Below are 17,404 nucleotides of genomic sequence, written 5' to 3'. Positions count from 1 at the left end.
TTAAATTATGCTTGTGTTATGTTTAGAACGTATATAATTTTACGCATTGAGTTATGCGCTACGTATTTGGCGACTTGATTATTATATAATTTCGCTGGACTTGATTATTATACAACTAGCCATCGTGCTAATTCTGGGAGCTCTAGGTCTTATCTCTACTAATACTGGGACCTTAATGGGCTAGGGGCATGGCGTTACGCGCCTTCGGCGCGCAACGGCGTGCGGAGCATATAGGTATACCTTAAGCGTGCTTGTCGTAATCGAGGCTCCTTGTGTAATGCTAGAAGAGCTGGTAGACAATTCTGAAAATGCAGCCAAGGATATCGAACTACTCCTTATTGCAGCAGCCGTACGCGTATATTGAGGATATACTTTTTTAAGCGATTATGGGGCAAGAGAGGGACATGCTTCTTGCTCACCTTTTGTATGCGTACCGGGGCTAAAGAATAGCCGAAAAAGAAAGCCTTACCTAATAATAAAATTACAAAAATTAGCTTGCTAAGTGCGGAGGAAGGGGGCTAGAAGGGAATTAAATTCTCAAATACATAAGTATCTGTTCTAGGGTCTATCCAGAGAGGGTATTTATGCGTTCTAATCAGAGTTGGCCCCCTGTCATTTCCCCTTTTTGGCCTATACCCATGTTTCAGGAATGCTACGCGAGCAAAACAGGGGTGTTGCAGGGGTTGACAGGGTCACACTGTTTTTCTTTCCAACAGACATAGTTCTAAGTCGCCACATAACACAGGTCTCCCAAACTAATGGATCCACTCGGCCCGAATATTAATACCGAGAGATTGAAATGATGATGCTAATCGGGAGTGTGTATATGTATGTCTGATACTAGGTTAAAGTATTTATTGAAGTTGCAGCAGCTTGATATTTTTATGATTTACAGCCGTCCAGTGAGGACCCTGAACTGTTCGATCACAGGTAAGGGGAGACAATGTATCAGACACGGGATGGTCTTGGGAATCCCTCTATATCCTGCCTGGGAAGAAGTCATTGTCCCCCCCCCCATTTCTTCGACAGTCTTTTGTTCAAATTGCTGCCCGTCTGTATTTAACCCCCTTGACTGCTGCATAGAAACTACCGACTACATTCACCGAATTGTTTCATTTGAGCCTGCTTAGCTTCACGCGTTTAGGTACCGAGCTTATTAAGCTATATACATCCGATAAAAGTAAAGAACGCAGTTCTTAATTATATAACTTTTTGTCGGACTATGCGTAGGGGCGATTCAGCACCCGAAACGAAAATTTAGCTCAGATGTCCGGCCACACCTCATTTCTCCTCTTCATCTTATTATATTACAACATAACCAACATTGACTGCAACATTAACTTACCTTCTTTTGACTTTCAATCATGGGTATCAAGATCGATTTTCAAGATGAAGCCCCACTGCCATGTTTGAGTAATGAACAACAGGAGAAGGTTCGCACGCAATACCCACCGAATAAAAGCCACGCTAACCACCACCAGCACAAGTCTTCCCTCTACCACCTCAACACACTTTACCTTTTCTCCAAAGCCAACATAAAATGTGTGACGGTCCCACAAACTCTCTTTGCCCTCTCTACCGCGCTCTCAGGCCCTCTTCTCACAACAAACTCCACACCTTCTCTCCTCTCAACCCTCTCTCATCTCCCAATCCTCCTTCTCTGGATTAGCATCAACCTCCTAATCTGCGATATCTCGAACCAGCGCCTCCCCTCCTCAATCATCGAAGACTCTTTAAAATAAATCATGGCGCCCTATTCCCTCCGGCCGGATAACGCCCGACTCAGCAAGACGCCTCCTGTTCGCCATCCTTCCACTCTCCCTTATTCTCTCAGAATATCTCGGCAACTCCCAAGAAACGCTTTCAATCGTGGTCTTGGCATGGGTCTACAACGATCTCGGCGCTGCGAACGAGAATTTTCACCTCAGGAACCTCACCAACGCATTGGGTATTGCAGCCTTCAACGCTGGCTCCATCGTCGCTCTTACTGGTGCTTCTGGACTGAATAACATGGGATATGGATGGCTGTGTATCCTCACTGCCGCAATTTGCTCCACGATCTCAATCCTCGACCTGCCAGATATAGCTGGGGACTCGGCTCGCGGACGGAGGACGATGCCGATTGTCTATGGACATGAAGTCGCACGCTGGCGACTCGCTGTCCCGATTGCGTTGTGGTCTGCTGTCTGTCCTCTGTTTTTGGGTGTGGGGGTTGCGGGATACGTGTTCAGCGTGTGCTTGGGGTTGGGATTGTCGCGTCATCTGTTGGTTTTCAGGACGCAGAAGAAGGATGAGCTTAGTGAGAAGTTGTGGTGTGTATGGTGTATGATGCTCTATTGCTTGCCATTATTTACCGGTGGGATTACTGTTATTTGAATCTTTTATGGCGTTGTGATATAAAGGTTGGATGTGTGGCGGTGATCAGAGTTGGTAACAATTATAGAATTAGAAAAGCAGGAATACAACATGAGAAATAAAAGATAACGAGTTTGCTTTTAATACAGATCTGTAAATGAAAGTGCTCGTTTATTAATATTTCAGCCTCTCTAGCAGGGCTGAAGCGCGAGGTTGAGTGTGTCTATTAAAAGTATTCCCCCTATGTACTAAAATAAGGAATTCTTCTCCACTCAACTTGCAAACTCTGTTTGTAAGTTAGAACATGGCTAAACTAACCCTCCATATGGTGTAGAGATTAAACTAGCCAAAAAGCACACAAGCTTCAACATTAACGTCCGCAATTGATGTTGAACTAACAGGAAACCCCCGCTTCCCCTACTTTGTACGTACCTGGTTTCGCCCACTTCACAGGGGAGGTAGAAAGGTTTCTCCTGAAAAACTCAGTTCGTCTTGGTTTCCTTACACCCTACCCCTGCTCCTCGGAGTTTGGGAAGTTGGCAAGGTTTTTGCCTTTTGCTTCTTTTATTTAGCGTGTCGCGTACAAAGCCAAAGCAGCGACATACTCGTGGTGAGGATATATTCTTGGCAGAGAACTAGACAGAGCGCTAGTTCTGGGAGTTCTAAAGCTTATTTCTCTACTAATATTAGGACCTTAATAGGCTAGGGGCACGGTATACAGGGCATAACTACATACAAAGCACATTTATATTCTCTACTAATACGAGGACCTTAATAGGCTAGGGGCACGGCGTTCAGCGCCTTTGGCGCCTTACAGGAACGTATATATACGTATATCTTAAGTACAGGAAGCATACGTATATTCTTGAGGATATATTTCCTAAGCTATTATAAGTAAGGGATAGAGGGACGTATGTCTTGCCCACCTTTTGTATACGTACCGGGGGCTAAAGAATAGCCGAAAAAGAAAGCCTTACCTTATAATAAAATTACAAAAATTAGCTTGCTAAGTGCGGAGGAAGGGGGCTAGAAGAGAATTAAATTCTCAATTACATAAGCACCCGTTCTAGGGTTTACCCAAAGAGGGTGCTTATGTATTCTAATCAGAGTTAGCCTCCTGTCATTTCCCCTTTGGGCGTACACCCATGTTTTAGGAATGCTACGCGAGCAAAACAGGGATGTTACAGGGATTGGCAGGGGCACACTGTTATCGTATCTATTATGCCAGGGGGTTCCCGCTAAAACGCCACGCCTCAATCTCATTGGTAGCGATATCATTTTGTGGCACAGAACACATTATGTAACGAGTAAGCAAGGAGCTCCAAATCATCAATATCCTGAACATCAGATTCATGCTCCACGCGTCATTCCAACAGCACAACTCTCGATGTTGATTAGCCACCCCCATCCTCGTCAGAGACCGACGGCCTCACGAGCATCTAAACATCAAAGGTCCCAATGAAAGTCCCCTCTCCCCGCCAAATTGTGACCTCTCCCGCCAGCCGCGCGCTAGTTGCAACGGCGATCGCCTGGCTCGTCGCCTTCATTTACTGTCACGGGCGCTACTGGCGCGATCCGCACTCCGCCTTCTTCCAATCTGAGACCGTCTACGAACAGCACTACTCCAAATACCGAGCCTCGCAAGCGCAAGCCTTCATCGAGCACGCTACGACAGACACAAAATTAGGGAAGGTGAAGGGGACACCGGAGATATGTGCAGCGTTTGTAACGGTTAAGAGGGAGACGACGCAGTATGTTGATAATGCGGTTGCGTCTGTGATGGAGGGGTTAGCGGTTGGAGAGAGGGAGAAGCTGCTCTTGTACGTGCTGTTCGCGGACACGGAGCCAGGGATGCATCCAAGTTGGAAGCAACCGTGGTTGGAGAACTCGGTTGATTTGGCAGTGGGGTACAATGTTAGTGAAGGTGTGATGAAAGATCTGAAGGAATGGGAGGAGAAGAAGGAATGGCATAAGAAGGGCCTGTTGTACGTATATTGCTCTCCCAATTCGTCCGGTTCTGCATGCTGATGTCTCTTCGTCCACAGTGACTATCTTTACGCCCTCGAATTCTGCCAGAACACCGATGCCCCGTACACCGTCATGTTCGAAGACGACATCATCATTGCCGCGGGTTGGATGGCCAAAGTCCGCCAATCACTCGACCAAATCAAGACAGGCGCAGTCACCAACCCCTCCCTCCGAGACTGGCTGTACCTGCGACTCTTCTACACAGAAACCGCCTTAAGCTGGGAAACCAAGGCTGACTACTGGTACGGGCACATGGCATACACCTTCCTCCTCGCCTCATTCTTTGGCGCAAGTCTCCTAATAGCACTTCGGCTCCTCGTCCCCCGAACACAGCGCTATCTCGACGACCCTACCATTTTTGTACTGTCAGCGATCACGATCCCCGCTTTCGTCGTCCTCGCCTTTATGATAGGCAAATACTCACTCTTCCCGCTCCGTGGCGTGGTAACGATGAATGTGCACGGCTGCTGCACGCAAGCTCTCTTATTCCCTAAGGAACAAATCCCAGCGTTGATAGAGCATTTGAGGGGCATCGGAGCTGGACAAACGGACATGATGATTGAGGAGTATGCCGACCATACGGGGAAGCAGAGGCTAGCGATGGGAAAGCAGGTTGTGCAGCATGTCGGGCTGGAGAGCTCGAGAGGCAATAACTTTGTTAATGGACAGAGTACTTTCGCATTTTGGTTTGAAGAGTATGATAGCAGAAGGTTGGAGAGGGAGCATGACGAATTATTAAGGATGGGGTTTGATTGATTGGCCATTATCTGATATCCTCGGTGTATATTGTATAACAGGGAAATATCTTCTTGCTGGTCATGATAGGCATGCGAAAAGGTGCTAGGTTTGTACGGGAAGACGTGATGAAATATTCCTCGGTTACATTCGACGCCTCACTTTGAGGACGGAATCCGAGAGAAATTTCCAGCTTCTCCTTAAGCAACAAGCGTTGCAGACACTTTCTTATCTGCTGCAAGGTCATTTATCCCTTCACGTCTGTCCCGGCCAGTCAGTCAGTCTCGGAGAATTTCTTGCTCTTCAAACGTTTTCACTGCGCGTTGCTAAATAAGGATTCACTGGCACAAGTAATCACACGAATTACACTCGTACAAGATTGTTGGGGAATCCTGGGGAGGTTCCATTCCCCCCTTGCAGTCATCATCTCATATCTCTCTGCTGCTATAATACCAGGTCGGACGTACCAGCCACCAGCCCAAAAACAAATCAAGTGAGAAGGAAAACAGCTCACTCGACCGCAAGGTGATGAGTCGCGTAATAAGCATCCGCAGAGACGAAACCAATGAACATGACCAAGAACACAAGCCCAAAACCCAATCCCACCCAGTCTTTATGCATATTAGCCTTTACTCTCGTCCACAGAGATCTCCTCGTCCCATCAATTTCTGTTCTACCCCAAAAATCTCTTGTCCGAATGGCGTTGTTGTCCTCAGGACCAGCCTCAAGATCGACATTCTCAAAGGCTCGCATCTCGATATCTCTGCCTCGGTTGTGGTGCATGGTCCGCACGGAGGGTAGATCTTTGTTGAGATTAGGAGCACGGAGGATGGCACGGGGAGGCGTTGACGGGCTGCTGTCAGGATTCTCGTATTCTGGATGCAGCTCCCGTCGAATGTACGAATCGTTTCTTCTTGCGGCACGCGGTGGTGGGTTTGAAAGGCCAGACAGAGGAGGTGGGGTAGATTTTCGTCTTCCGCGCTTGTCCCAGTAGTTCGAGACCGAATCAGACGGCGCCACGGGTTGCTGATCTTTCGCTCTCGGTCGATATGTCTCAGAGGACAGCTGTTCCAAAGGACTGGGAATGGGGAAACCGTCGTCTCTTGCACCGTAGCCGAAGTTACCTTGGTTTTGATAGCTCGCGATGCCCTCCGAATTATCAGTTGGTTGCCTACCCTTACCCTTGCCTCTTCTCGTATTCTTTGGAGAGATGTCTGAAGATCCTATCTCGCTTTCCTCAGAATTGAGTATGGGAGGGCCGTTGCGAAAGCCGCATGAAAGGCAGTAGCCGCCGAGGATGGGCTGGCCGTTTAGGCACTGTGGGCACTGCGAAACGGGACGGCCTATTCTCGTCTCTCTGTCTTTTCCCGTGCCCTTACCCACGAACGGGTTTGTGAAGTTAACCATTGGTGCTGTGATCTTTGGTTGTTTCGGATGGAGTGAGGGTCTAGTAGATTTCTGGGTTGGAAGAAATGCGTGATGCTGTAATGGACTGAGAGAGTTTCTGAAAGTAGAGGAGAGCTTTCAGCTATGGAAATGGTTTCGCTTTTAAAGGTACCGTTGGGTCGCTGAACGGTGTTTGTTCTTTGATGCAAATAAGTTGTTCTCGATGTTTCTTGGTTATGAGAGCAGAACATTCTTCGGATTGGTTCTCTAACACATGAGGACACTGTCAGGACAAGGACTTGAACAATGCCCTTGTATTTGCTTTGCGGCTCCAATAAAATTTGTTCTATTTCGAACAAAGATATGTATAAATTTATTCTTAAATTTAAGAAAGAAAATTCAATTAGAGTGTTCATGTTCGCACAAAGCAATTGTTGGGTACCTAGCGGCCAAGCTCGCTAAAGCTCCCTTTTAGCGACACATCGCTTGTTCAGGGGCGAGATCGCTCTCGAAGACACTAAAATTGCAGTGCTTTCAACGTGGATGGTTGCCTTAGCGAGACTCACCTAGCTCTACTTATCACTCCTCGCATACCATCAATTGGTAACCATCCTCGCTCCCAATTATTTTCCAACAAGTATTCCACGCCAAACTACTTGTATCTGCCTCGTGTGAGCTAAAATTGCAGTGCAGGCTGCCCGAGGAAACGGGGAACATAGCTGGACCCAGTCCTATCGCACATGTCCATTGGGCAGGCTGTAGCCGCAGCTATTTCTCACCTGTGAAGAACGCACGGTGAGCACTGTTATCCCAAGAACGAACTGTGGGGAAAGAGGGGTTTGGTTCACGTGATCTAAGGGTATTCTGAGGACCGGGCAAAGGATTACGTCTGAAGAACTTCCATGATTAAATTACTGGAGAAAACAATTTGGTCCTGGAATATGTCAAAAAGTGGATTTCGTCCGAGATTCAAAGTTCTTAAGCGATCAAGTCTTGAAACTCTCAACCATCTCTTCTCGAAAAAAAAAGTGTCCGATCACTTCAACCATATTCACTTTACAAAGAATAAAAACTTCTCACGAAGCAAAACGAAAATCAAGCCTAAATCTTGTATTAGTACCTCTGATCTCATTGACATCGAAGGAGAGCACCTACCGTTTATTCCCCTTGTCCTTCGTTGTGGCAAGGTAATTCAGCTTCTGCTCCCTCGTCATAGAATCCCAGACGCGATCTCGCTGACTGATTTTTTATTAGCCTCTTCCATTCCCCGCATTAATGAGAGAAATCCTACTTATTCTTCAAAGTATAATAAACCTTCGCCCCGATGAACAAGCAAACGTTATACGCCGCAAGACCAAGCAGCACCTTATTGCCCGTGTAGTAGAGCGGCTTATCCTTGTTCTGGTAGATCTGAGTTGAGATAATGTTGCTGGTCTGCACGGCCATGTTGTACAGACTCGAGCCAACGGTCCTCGTCCTGACCGTTCCGGCGTTACGACTCGTGATAGCCACTGCCAGCTATTAGCATCACCTCCAAAGTCAAATCACTCCCCTACAACGTCCTTGACCCACAATCAGTAAAGAGAATCAGAAGAGTACTTACCCAAAATAGCTTGCACATAAGGATACCCAACAACCAGCGAACTAATCGCATACCTCACCCAATTGCTGTGCGGAAACTTCTGCGGCAAGGTCTCGAGCGCAATCAACAATGGGATTACCCATACTTGGCTCATCAGTCCTACCAGGAACCTTTGGTTGATTTTCTCGGAGATACAGGTCCAGAACTGCAATTGGAGGATGAAGAGGACGGATGAGGGGATCACGAGGAGGTTGGTGTTGAAAGTTGAGAAACCGAGAGCTTTGAGGGTCAGGGTTAGGTAGTTCATTGGTGGTGTCTGAGGGCGGGGGTTAGCGAGAGGGGAAAAGGCGAGTGACCGGGGAAAGTTACCATGGGGATTGTCCATGTTAGGCCAATAAGGTAGATTGGCCACCTGTCGATATTAGATGAACATTTCAGAGAAGCTAGCTGATGGCAACGACTTACATATCGTAATCGGAAAGACTGGCCCATAACAAACCCGGAGTAATTGCTTGTCTCTGGATCTGCATCAGCGGTTGTGCTTCTAGGGAGAGGAAATGTGACAGACGTTATGCATAGTCGACTTCCCTGGGTCATCGCGCAAGATACGCGTAACCATGATCACTTCCTCTCTCTCTGTAAACCATCCTCTCTTACCACGCAAGTATCCTTTGAGTCCATGGCTCTTCGTCTGAGTCGGAGATGGAGGAAGATAGAACCATGCCAGAATACCGAGCAAAGCAGTAAGACCGCCTTCGATTGCAAAGAGGTATCTCCATCCTTCACCTCTCAAGCCGGAGTGCCCACGTAGGTGCAGAATTCCATAAGCGAGGAAGGAGGAGACGATATTGGTACTCATGTAGGAAGTCCAGAACCATGCGAGGCGAGCAGGCAGTTCTTTGTTCTTGTAGAAATAGCTCAGGTAGAGGATAACCTATCGCTGTGAGTAATCTTGATGGTGTATATTCTAATTATGGAGAGGCCTTACATCAGGGATAAACCCTCTTGAAGATCAGTGAGTCAGTTTGGAAGTTTTGAGAGCAGGTTCCGCGGTGAGGTTGTACTTACCCCTCAAGAAGTCCAAGCAAGAATCGGGTAATGTAGAAGGTATTGCGACCTGTAATGAGACACTGACAGATGGCGACTATGCTCCACAAAACCATTTGAATGCTGCACGTCTCATGTTAGTGCACACCCAGCTTCATAATTCCGAGCTCACTTACGGAATCCAGTTGTCAGGCCCAACTTTCTTGCTAATGAGCTGAGAAGGAAGTTCTGCTGTGAGGAACGAGACATAAAAGATTGTCATGCTATTGTTATAATCATTTGTATTCATTTTGAGATTATCTGTTGCACATTCCATTAGTGGCCCTGCGAGAAACTGCGGAATTTCTTTAAGACTGACTCAGCATATTATCAGATAGGGCTTGTGAAATGTTTCCTCGATCTAGCTGCAGTGCGAAGAAGAAGGTGCAAGCCGGGAGACAGATCCTCCAGTCAAGCTATCAAAAGATTATTAAGTATATTCGGTATACTACATGTTTACCTTCGATGACTTACAGTTCTCACCAGTGCTTTCTCTTCCACAGCAGTCCATGTAGCATTGGGGTCAAACCGATGAGCGCCCTCATACTTTTCAATCGGCTGATAGAACTGCGCAGCACCGGAATCATCAAAGACACTCCCATGAATGTTGTGTAGTGTCGATGTCTCAATGTCTTCGGTCGACGCAGTGTTGGACGTCGCTACCGAATCGGGATCCACGGGTGCGAAACTGATGTCTTTTCCGCCAAGCTTCCACCAGGGGCGATGGGTGGTCTTGGAAGTGGTAATGGCATATATTGCCCCCGGCTTTCCGAGGAGCCCAGGGTCGGAGAGCTTCTCGTCGGCTGCGGACATGTTGGCCAAGCTGCTCGGAGGTAATGGAGTGCTTCAATTTGTTCTTGGCGTGCCAGTGTAAACAAGTTGCAAGACACTCTCGAAATTCCGACGACTGCATGACCAGCTTCTCCGCGGGTACAACCATTTTAATATCCCCCAAGGAAGAGTGGGGAAGATCTTGCCCCTGGAACCATTTCCAGATCGTTGGGTGGAGGAACGATGCTTGCGAATTTCATCATTTGCAAGCGCGATCACGAATACTTAGATCCATGTGCAGCTCACACAACAACCAATAACACTACAAGGATACAAGAAATCGTGGGGAATCCTCATCACTCAATTTACGGCGCAATGACGAATGGATAAGAAATGCGAAATTGATTCGTGAGATTACAGATGAGGACAGAAAGGGCAAATGGTTCTTGAAGGAGCTCGCTCCGGCGTGGATAACAAGTCAGGTAATACTTCCCCAGACCTCAAGTAACCATGACTTTTGGGCAAGAATTTGACATGCAAACCCATTTTGAGTTCCTCTTGGCAGTCTCGTCATCTTGGGTTCCCAATCGGATCACATCCTTCGCGCCAACGTTGTGAAATCCTTCTCGACTTCGGACCCGAGATCCACCCACTTGGTCTTGGGACGTGATCTATTCGGGGGACAGATTGGCAACCGAATGCAGTCCGCCAGGATCCTACAAGCATGTAGGTGGTCTGCATTCGGTCCATAGCCACGAAAGAGATTGGACCGGTTTTAGCCTGCAGTTCAGTTAACCTGTTCTCGAATCACAGCTATTGAGATCGGCTTTTCCCAAAGAGCATGGATTTCAGGCGATAAATGCGACCTGTTGGTACCTGGAAAGGATTTCCCTAGGTGTACAAATCTGTCACTGGAAGCTGCTCACCAGGGTCTTCGGTGCAGTAGATGATTCGCATATGAAAAGATGGTCAACTTTGACTTACATCGCAACTGGCTCAAGCCCGGACCTCACTTGGGACCAGCTCTTTTCAAGTGAAATTAATTTATATCTGTGTACAGTTTATTTATCATTACTTCCTCTTCACTCTCTTAATTCCCCAGCGACATCCCAGCGGCAGTAGCAACAAACGTCGCCGCTTCTGTTGCATTCATTGAGTACGTAAGATGTGCAAGCAATATGAGGTCCCCATGCTGGCAGATATTATCGTCTGGATGGCAGATGACCTTTGTCCTCGAGGAAGCAGCACCAGTCACAGCTTGCCCGAAATCTGGGTCCCCGAAGATCACAACGGAGCTGACTTTTGCCATCGTGCTTGCGGGTAGCAGCTTCGCGGCATTGTGGACGAGCTGTCCGCCTTGGGAGTATCCGCTCATGACAACTTTGGTGTTGGGACATGTCTTCAGTGTATTCATTATCATGGTTGCCCTGAGATGTATCAGTTACGTTCGAAAAAGGAGGTATTCGAAAGACTTACATCGTCTGACTACCCGTCGCATCTCCGCCCTGCAAGAATCCCTCAATACTAGCTGGATACTCCACGCCCTGAACCTCCATTGACTTGGCACCGATGATAGAGGTTATCGCATCAAAGAACGGTGGACCAGTAACGAGTCCAACGTTCCCAGGTTCTGTTGTCCCGCGAGCGAATACCACTCTCATGTCTTTGTATCCGGAGACCCCGTTCTCGGTTACGTCGACGTTCAGAGTTTTGGTGAGAACGCCTTCGAAGTCGGTCAGAACGCCGGAAATGGCGGTGACGCTTTGTCCAATGATAGGAACCATGCCGAGTCCAGCGAGGAGCCCGTTGATAAGATTTGAGGCGTCTGCTATTTGCGCGGCTGTGGAGGCGGCGGCGGCGGCTACCATGGTTGTATTGCTTGCTTGTGCATCTTGGGGGACTGGAGCTGCATAGACGCAACTGAAGATGGTGATGGCAGTAAATGATACTAAACTGGTATGCATCTTGATCGAAGATTGGTTTCGAGCTCGTGTGTAATAGAGTTGATGTTGTGATGATGCTGAAAGTATCGAGCAGACGCGGTCTAGATATATTATTTCTTGGAGGATCATGAAGGGTCAATAGTGGTCTACTACATCATACAGAGTCAGAGGATTGATGTAACCACTGCATATTCGCTCTCGTATGAATATTCCCAGGCACACTAGAAAGGAAATCTAATCTCGCCAAATGAGATAATGTATTTCAGCGTCTTCCTTCGATCTCGAGAGTGAGTGGCGTCTAAGCGGCTCACAGAGAGACGATCTCGCCTGAGAATGTCGATACACATTTCTCGTGATTGACGGGAGAGTACCCAGACAGATGATTAAATCTGACGATTTGGCTCTGTGCGGAGCCAACCGGGAAGCAAGATAGCTACGGGGGCAAGGCATCAGATACATCACTGTTTCTGGAGCAACTAGGATGTACTCGGCGATGCTAGATACAAGTGTCGTAATTCTGAATTGAACACGGATAGCCATGTCTTCTGCAAAGGAGAGGGCATCAGCCAATGTCACGAAGACTTCATGGAGCTGTACATGACCTTTCCTGGCTGAGAATGTGCTGAGACAACAAACCAAGCTGGAAAATGGATGGTTTCGTCCATAGCCTGAAACTATATGATCATGAATAAATCAGATTGGTCAAGCATTTCGCATCAAGATCGACCTGAAACGAAGCGAGGCTAACTCTCACGTGATCGTGCTCCCAACCTCGAGACTTTGTCGTTTGTTAAACGAGAACCATGCAAGATTGAGGTTGATAATTGGACACCGATGTTGACTGCCTGGAAAAGCTGGAGGCTGCCACTTGGCGCCGTACACATGCTATTATCCAGTGGCGGCCTCAAGTCGACATCTTCGTCCACTGCTCTCACCGCTAGATATGACGGCCGAGCATGGATTGTATAAAGAGATCTAAAACTCATTCCCACCCAAGACTTCTCTCTCAATTAATGACGTGAAATTGTGCTCTTGGCGAGCCTATCTTCATCAGAAGTACCGTGGGTTGCGAGATGCTCAGCGATGCCAAGAGAGAGCGTGAGATCAGATGGATTCTCACCGATCACGCCCTTCAGAGTCATCAGGTTCGAGGACATTACTCAGCTTATGTCTATTCGGGGATAGTGGGCTTGGAGTCGATATTCGCGTTCGCTTCGGCAAGTGTTGCATGCCTTGCGACGAGATACTGGGCAAGATGCAGAAATCTCCTCTTGCGAAATCGAGCCGTGACATTTGTAACTCCTCGAAGTGCCGAGGAACATTTTTACACCGATTAATTCAAACCCAAAGGGGCAGAGACATTGTTCGAAGTTGGATCGCTTGGCCTCACATCAGATCCTCTTAAGCTTGGAAGATATTGGTTTGGTCCTCCCATACGATAATCGATCAATTCGCAGTTTTAAGTCTTGGATTAAAAGACTGCAGAGTACAGATAGTTTCATTAGAGGGTATACAATAACGCAGCGAAACCAGATAATGCACTCATTAACACAAACAAGTCCACCCCAATATTTCCGCTTGCACTCTTCGTCGGCGAGGGGGTGCTTCCAGTGGTCGTGGAGGTAGAGGTCGATGATCCAGAAACAGATGTCGATGTCGACATTGTTAACGCCGATATAGTCGATCTTGGCTTGGTCGTCGTAGTTGCCGACTTCGTCACTGATGTACTCTTCGGGGTTGAACTGGATGTGTCTGGTCCTCCATCGTCGGAGCCCGGGCTGGTTGCGTTCCTATACTTCCAGTATTGTTCGAGCAGATAATCCCAGCTCCTGTATGTAGTTCCCGGACAAGCTAGCCAACCACTGTAGGTGTTGTGAAAGTCCTCGATAGTCGTTGCGTTCCTTGTTTCAGAATAGAACTTCTGGCTGCACTGTTTAGAACAACTGTATGCAGAACATGGCGTGCTGTCAGGGTCATTATCCATATCGTCCTCGAGCTCATATTGCGTCCACTTCCCCGTATCTCCAGTGAAGCTAAAGGTATCGCTGTAAGTTATGTCCGAGTCGTCTCCCCGGGCGCCGAACTCTTGTGTGGCGATAGCATAAAAGCCTGGTCCGGAAGGTCCAACGGAGGCAGGGATTTGGACGGTGAACTCTGTGATGCTGATAGCGGAGGAGTTGATGAGGTAGCAGACAGGTTCAAGGGTCCATTTTATGTTTCCTGGAGGTGATATTGCGAGGTAGACGCGGTATTCGGTGAAATGAGGGTCTGAAGATGCAGATTTTTCGGGGTCAGGGTTGACGGACACCACGAAGTCCGTCTCAGCTTTGACGGACGAGGGAGCATTGAGGCTATCGATTGCAGCTGCACATGGAAAGTTGGATAGGAGCAGCGCTGTGATGGTAACGAGTATAGGATGCATATTGAAGGTAGCACTAGAAGACTGCTGAGAGAAGAAGAGAATGAGTGACTCCGTGTGAGCGCTGAGGAAAGACAGACAGACAGACAGGAAAGCTGAGGACTACTCAGAGAAATGGGGAACCTCATGATGGAGCGGTCAAGAGAAGGAGATGAGTGTTGGCTTGGCAATTGAGGCACGGAAGAAAATGACACGATAATCCTGCTTTTGGACGCGCCGAGATTGCAAAAGTTGTCAGCCTTGGCGATTTGGCGCTAGACCGAAAAAGGACCCTGAGATCCAGAGAATAAATAGGCAGAAGTGAACCATGTTCCAGGTCAACCGATCGACCGGGTGAAAATACATTTCACGTAACAACAGAGAGATTTCTAGAATTAGAAATGTGGTATTTTCTAGAACAGAAGCGTGAAGCTCGTAGAAGCTTGGGAGCAAGGCTAAATACTCCTTAGCGCGATAATTAAGCGAAATGCGTGCCTGAGGCTTAAGCAATTTTCCCCCCTCACAACTCACCCCTCTAAGCACGTGACCAGGACCCCCTTTTCCCAAGGTTTCGGTTGACTTTGCCGAGACCAGGACCGCAACGTCTAGGACGAAACCATGCGACTTTGTCTTTAATCATAGATAATGTGTTATCTCATGCTCCCACTAGCTTGGTAGCCTAATGACACATCAATATGTACTTTTGCAGTACATTTCCTTCATCCTTCCGTGATTCTGTTTCGGCAATCCGGGTCTGTTTCTTTCCTTGGGCTCTACATCCATATTCTATTCGTCAAAACCCGCCCAAAAAGGAGGACAAGTATATTCTACTAATTCGAAAGAAATTGGTTTGCCCTCGATTTCTTTGTTCCATTCTGGTAATCCGAAGCCCGTGTGCTTCGTCTGAAGCCATGGCACGTAAAAGGGAGCACTACCTCACCGCCAAATGAATATCTTGAAACTCACAGTTAATACAAAGAAAGATCAGAATATATATCCCGATTCTGAGACCCTCGACTTGGATTAACAGATAGAATTATATGGACTCACAAGCTCAGCAACACTACCTTCGCAACTCCACATTCCAGCAGGCTAGCCGGCACATCTTGCCTCTCGCCTACGATCCAGTGCCCGAACCAAATCTTCTAGTTCTGCAATCTGATTATGATTATGTCATCAAAATCTGACATTCAGAACGCTTCAGAACACAAACCCAAAACGCCGCCTCTCTGCTCTAACTGTGGACTTCGTCACACGGACCCTTGCTAATTCACGCACCTCCCTCGCCCGGATGAGGACTGAAGCAATGATAGACGATATGGAAAGGCTCGAGTCACTTATAGTAGGCTTATCATCAGTGAGGGCTTGTAGATATCTTGGATTTTCAGGAGAGTAGGACGAAGACTTGAGGATTAGGGGCATAGGAAAGGTCGAGGAACAGAGCCGGCGCGAGGGTTGTTTGGACAGCCACTGAGATCGTAATCGGACTACTGATATTGGATGTTCATACCGGGTTTGATTGCGGTAGATATCATTCTTTTGCAATCTTTTGATTCCTCTGCTTTTTGCAGCCTGCCTTTGTCGTTTGCTCCTCCTCTGTACTTCCAGTCTGGTTGGGGATTGGAGACTGTGATCGGTGCCCGGGGGTCGAGCGTTCGGCGTCTCGATTCGAAGTTCTTGAAGTTCCCGTGTTTGGACTCCAGGATGAAAGGCGTCGGAGGCACTTCCTCTAGCACTCGTGCAGAATTTGATCGAAGGTCGCTCAGGCAAACTTGGTCGGCACGTCGAGCTCGACGTCGCGGAAATCGTCCTGCAGGCTCTACTTTTGCCCGTGCAATTCATCGTGAGAAGGTTTATGATAGGTGCTGAAAATCCACAGCTTTCGTTAAATTTTGAATCCTTGGGATATGCACAATTGTGAGAACCTCTGCACTAGCGTCTAGAACGAAGTCCTCTTTTGCTTGCTCCTTGTTGGGCGTTCGCCCACAATTCGTTTATCGATGCTCATATCCTTTCATTGCTATATATCAAAGCTTATTTATAAGATCGATGTCGCCACCAGTCATGTAGCGTGCGTAAATTCTCCAAATAGATCCCGTAGACCCCAGTCGTCCGACTCCATCCAGGGCGTCCAGTGATATCTTATGGTGTGATGACAATCTGTGTTAAGGACATAGTAGTGGCACGAGGCACTTGGGTTCTCCGTGTCGAAAGAACAGATCCAATCTAGGGGGCTGGTGCTCGAAGGGAAAGAACCAAAATAACTTCGACTCAATCGAAATTCCTTCATTAGATCCGGACGGGAGGTATCGAATTACCCAATGGATGTCTACATATGTCCGCCTATCTTCTCGGAATCAATACCTCTAGCTTGACAAAACATGACAACTAGATCCGCAACAGTTGTGAGCAAAGAGACGGATACTTCGAGAGAATTGTGACCTTCGGCTGCCAGTGTTAATTCCACCCTCTGAGCGTCCCTGTCTGTGTCATATTTCTGTTTGTGCCGGAGAAAATCCAACTTTGTCTGGGAAGACATGACCGGTTTGTGATATAGTTCGGGTTTCGTCCATTGTGACAGTTCGTAATCGATATTATCTGTCAAACGCGCGGCCCAGCAGAAAGGGGTTTGGTTCCAGAGCCACTTAGAAGAGGTCCAGAGTTCAATTTCGCGTTCTAAATTAGGAAATACCTCCCAAAGAACAGGGTGTAGCTCTTCTTCAGGTGGGAAGAGCTGATATGCGGGAGTATCAATTACGTCCGACCATTCGAGAAAGACAAGATCGGCACAATCGTCATCTTCGTGTTGGGGTGATACCATTGTCAGGTTCCGCACGTTGCCAAAGTAGCTCAAGACGGCATTGATCCACTCCGAAGCCAGTCTTCCCGCGGGATACTCCCCACTGTGTATTGCGAGATTCTGGACCTTCTTGACATCTTCACCAAACTCCTCCGGGAAGAATTTGAAAATCACGTCGCCATCACTATTGAGATGGTATCCCCAGTCCAGGTACAGAGTATCGAGTTCAAAGTTGAACCAGGTTGTTGGAATTCCGGAGTCGGTTCCAAATGACTTTGTGTATATCTTCTCCTTCGCCACTAGATACGATTCTCTGCATA

General features: G+C 47.6%; 5 protein-coding genes across 5 annotated transcripts; 1 reads left to right on the top strand and 4 right to left on the bottom strand.

Annotated features, from left to right (window-relative positions):
• The first annotated feature begins 3,703 nt into the window (after window positions 1-3,703).
• K444DRAFT_649162 (uncharacterized protein) lies at window positions 3,704-5,249 on the top strand. Its single transcript, XM_024885550.1, has 2 exons — window positions 3,704-4,340; window positions 4,401-5,249. Exons 1-2 carry the CDS (start codon window positions 3,814-3,816, stop codon window positions 5,137-5,139), a joined length of 1,266 nt encoding a protein of 421 aa, XP_024743953.1. The 5' UTR covers window positions 3,704-3,813; the 3' UTR covers window positions 5,140-5,249.
• A 94-nt stretch (window positions 5,250-5,343) lies between these two features.
• K444DRAFT_689522 (uncharacterized protein) lies at window positions 5,344-6,687 on the bottom strand. The gene has a single exon (XM_024887743.1). The coding sequence runs from the start codon at window positions 6,523-6,525 to the stop codon at window positions 5,629-5,631; it is 897 nt and encodes a 298-aa protein (XP_024743952.1). The 5' UTR covers window positions 6,526-6,687; the 3' UTR covers window positions 5,344-5,628.
• Window positions 6,688-7,655: 968 nt separating this feature from the next.
• On the bottom strand, window positions 7,656-9,985 carry K444DRAFT_689519 (phthalate transporter; the record flags this gene model as incomplete). The annotated part of the gene is made up of 11 exons (XM_024887742.1): window positions 7,656-7,743; window positions 7,796-8,015; window positions 8,108-8,402; window positions 8,456-8,498; window positions 8,552-8,604; window positions 8,655-9,020; window positions 9,075-9,090; window positions 9,155-9,256; window positions 9,310-9,433; window positions 9,492-9,537; window positions 9,647-9,985. The coding sequence occupies 11 exons, from the start codon at window positions 9,983-9,985 to the stop codon at window positions 7,656-7,658; spliced, it is 1,692 nt and encodes a 563-aa protein (XP_024743951.1).
• Window positions 9,986-11,060: 1,075 nt separating this feature from the next.
• K444DRAFT_550173 (carbohydrate esterase family 5 protein) lies at window positions 11,061-12,031 on the bottom strand (the record flags this gene model as incomplete). Its single annotated transcript, XM_024876495.1, has 2 exons — window positions 11,420-12,031; window positions 11,061-11,370 (listed from the first exon to the last, which is right to left on the bottom strand). Coding segments are annotated over exons 1-2 (906 nt in total), but the record flags the coding sequence as incomplete, so codon positions are not given.
• A 1,307-nt stretch (window positions 12,032-13,338) lies between these two features.
• Window positions 13,339-14,690, bottom strand: K444DRAFT_605997 (uncharacterized protein). The gene has a single exon (XM_024878909.1). The coding sequence runs from the start codon at window positions 14,306-14,308 to the stop codon at window positions 13,388-13,390; it is 921 nt and encodes a 306-aa protein (XP_024743949.1). The 5' UTR covers window positions 14,309-14,690; the 3' UTR covers window positions 13,339-13,387.
• Window positions 14,691-17,404: the final 2,714 nt, after the last annotated feature.

This window comes from Hyaloscypha bicolor (genome assembly GCF_002865645.1).
Source record: "Hyaloscypha bicolor E unplaced genomic scaffold K444scaffold_10, whole genome shotgun sequence".
NCBI lineage: Eukaryota > Fungi > Ascomycota > Leotiomycetes > Helotiales > Hyaloscyphaceae > Hyaloscypha > Hyaloscypha bicolor.
Note: the sequence above shows the minus strand (reverse complement) of the source record. Positions and strands in the feature narration are given on the sequence as shown.

Excerpts from the sequence above, each read along its gene's own strand:
- K444DRAFT_605997 (XM_024878909.1), bottom strand. The coding sequence starts at position 14,308 with ATGCATCCTATACTCGTTACCATCACAGCGCTGCTCCTATCCAACTTT.
- K444DRAFT_689522 (XM_024887743.1), bottom strand. The coding sequence starts at position 6,525 with ATGGTTAACTTCACAAACCCGTTCGTGGGTAAGGGCACGGGAAAAGAC.
- K444DRAFT_649162 (XM_024885550.1), top strand. The coding sequence starts at position 3,814 with ATGAAAGTCCCCTCTCCCCGCCAAATTGTGACCTCTCCCGCCAGCCGC. Across the intron at positions 4,341-4,400 it reads TGGCATAAGAAGGGCCTGTT|TGACTATCTTTACGCCCTCG; the intron begins GTACGTATATTG and ends CTTCGTCCACAG.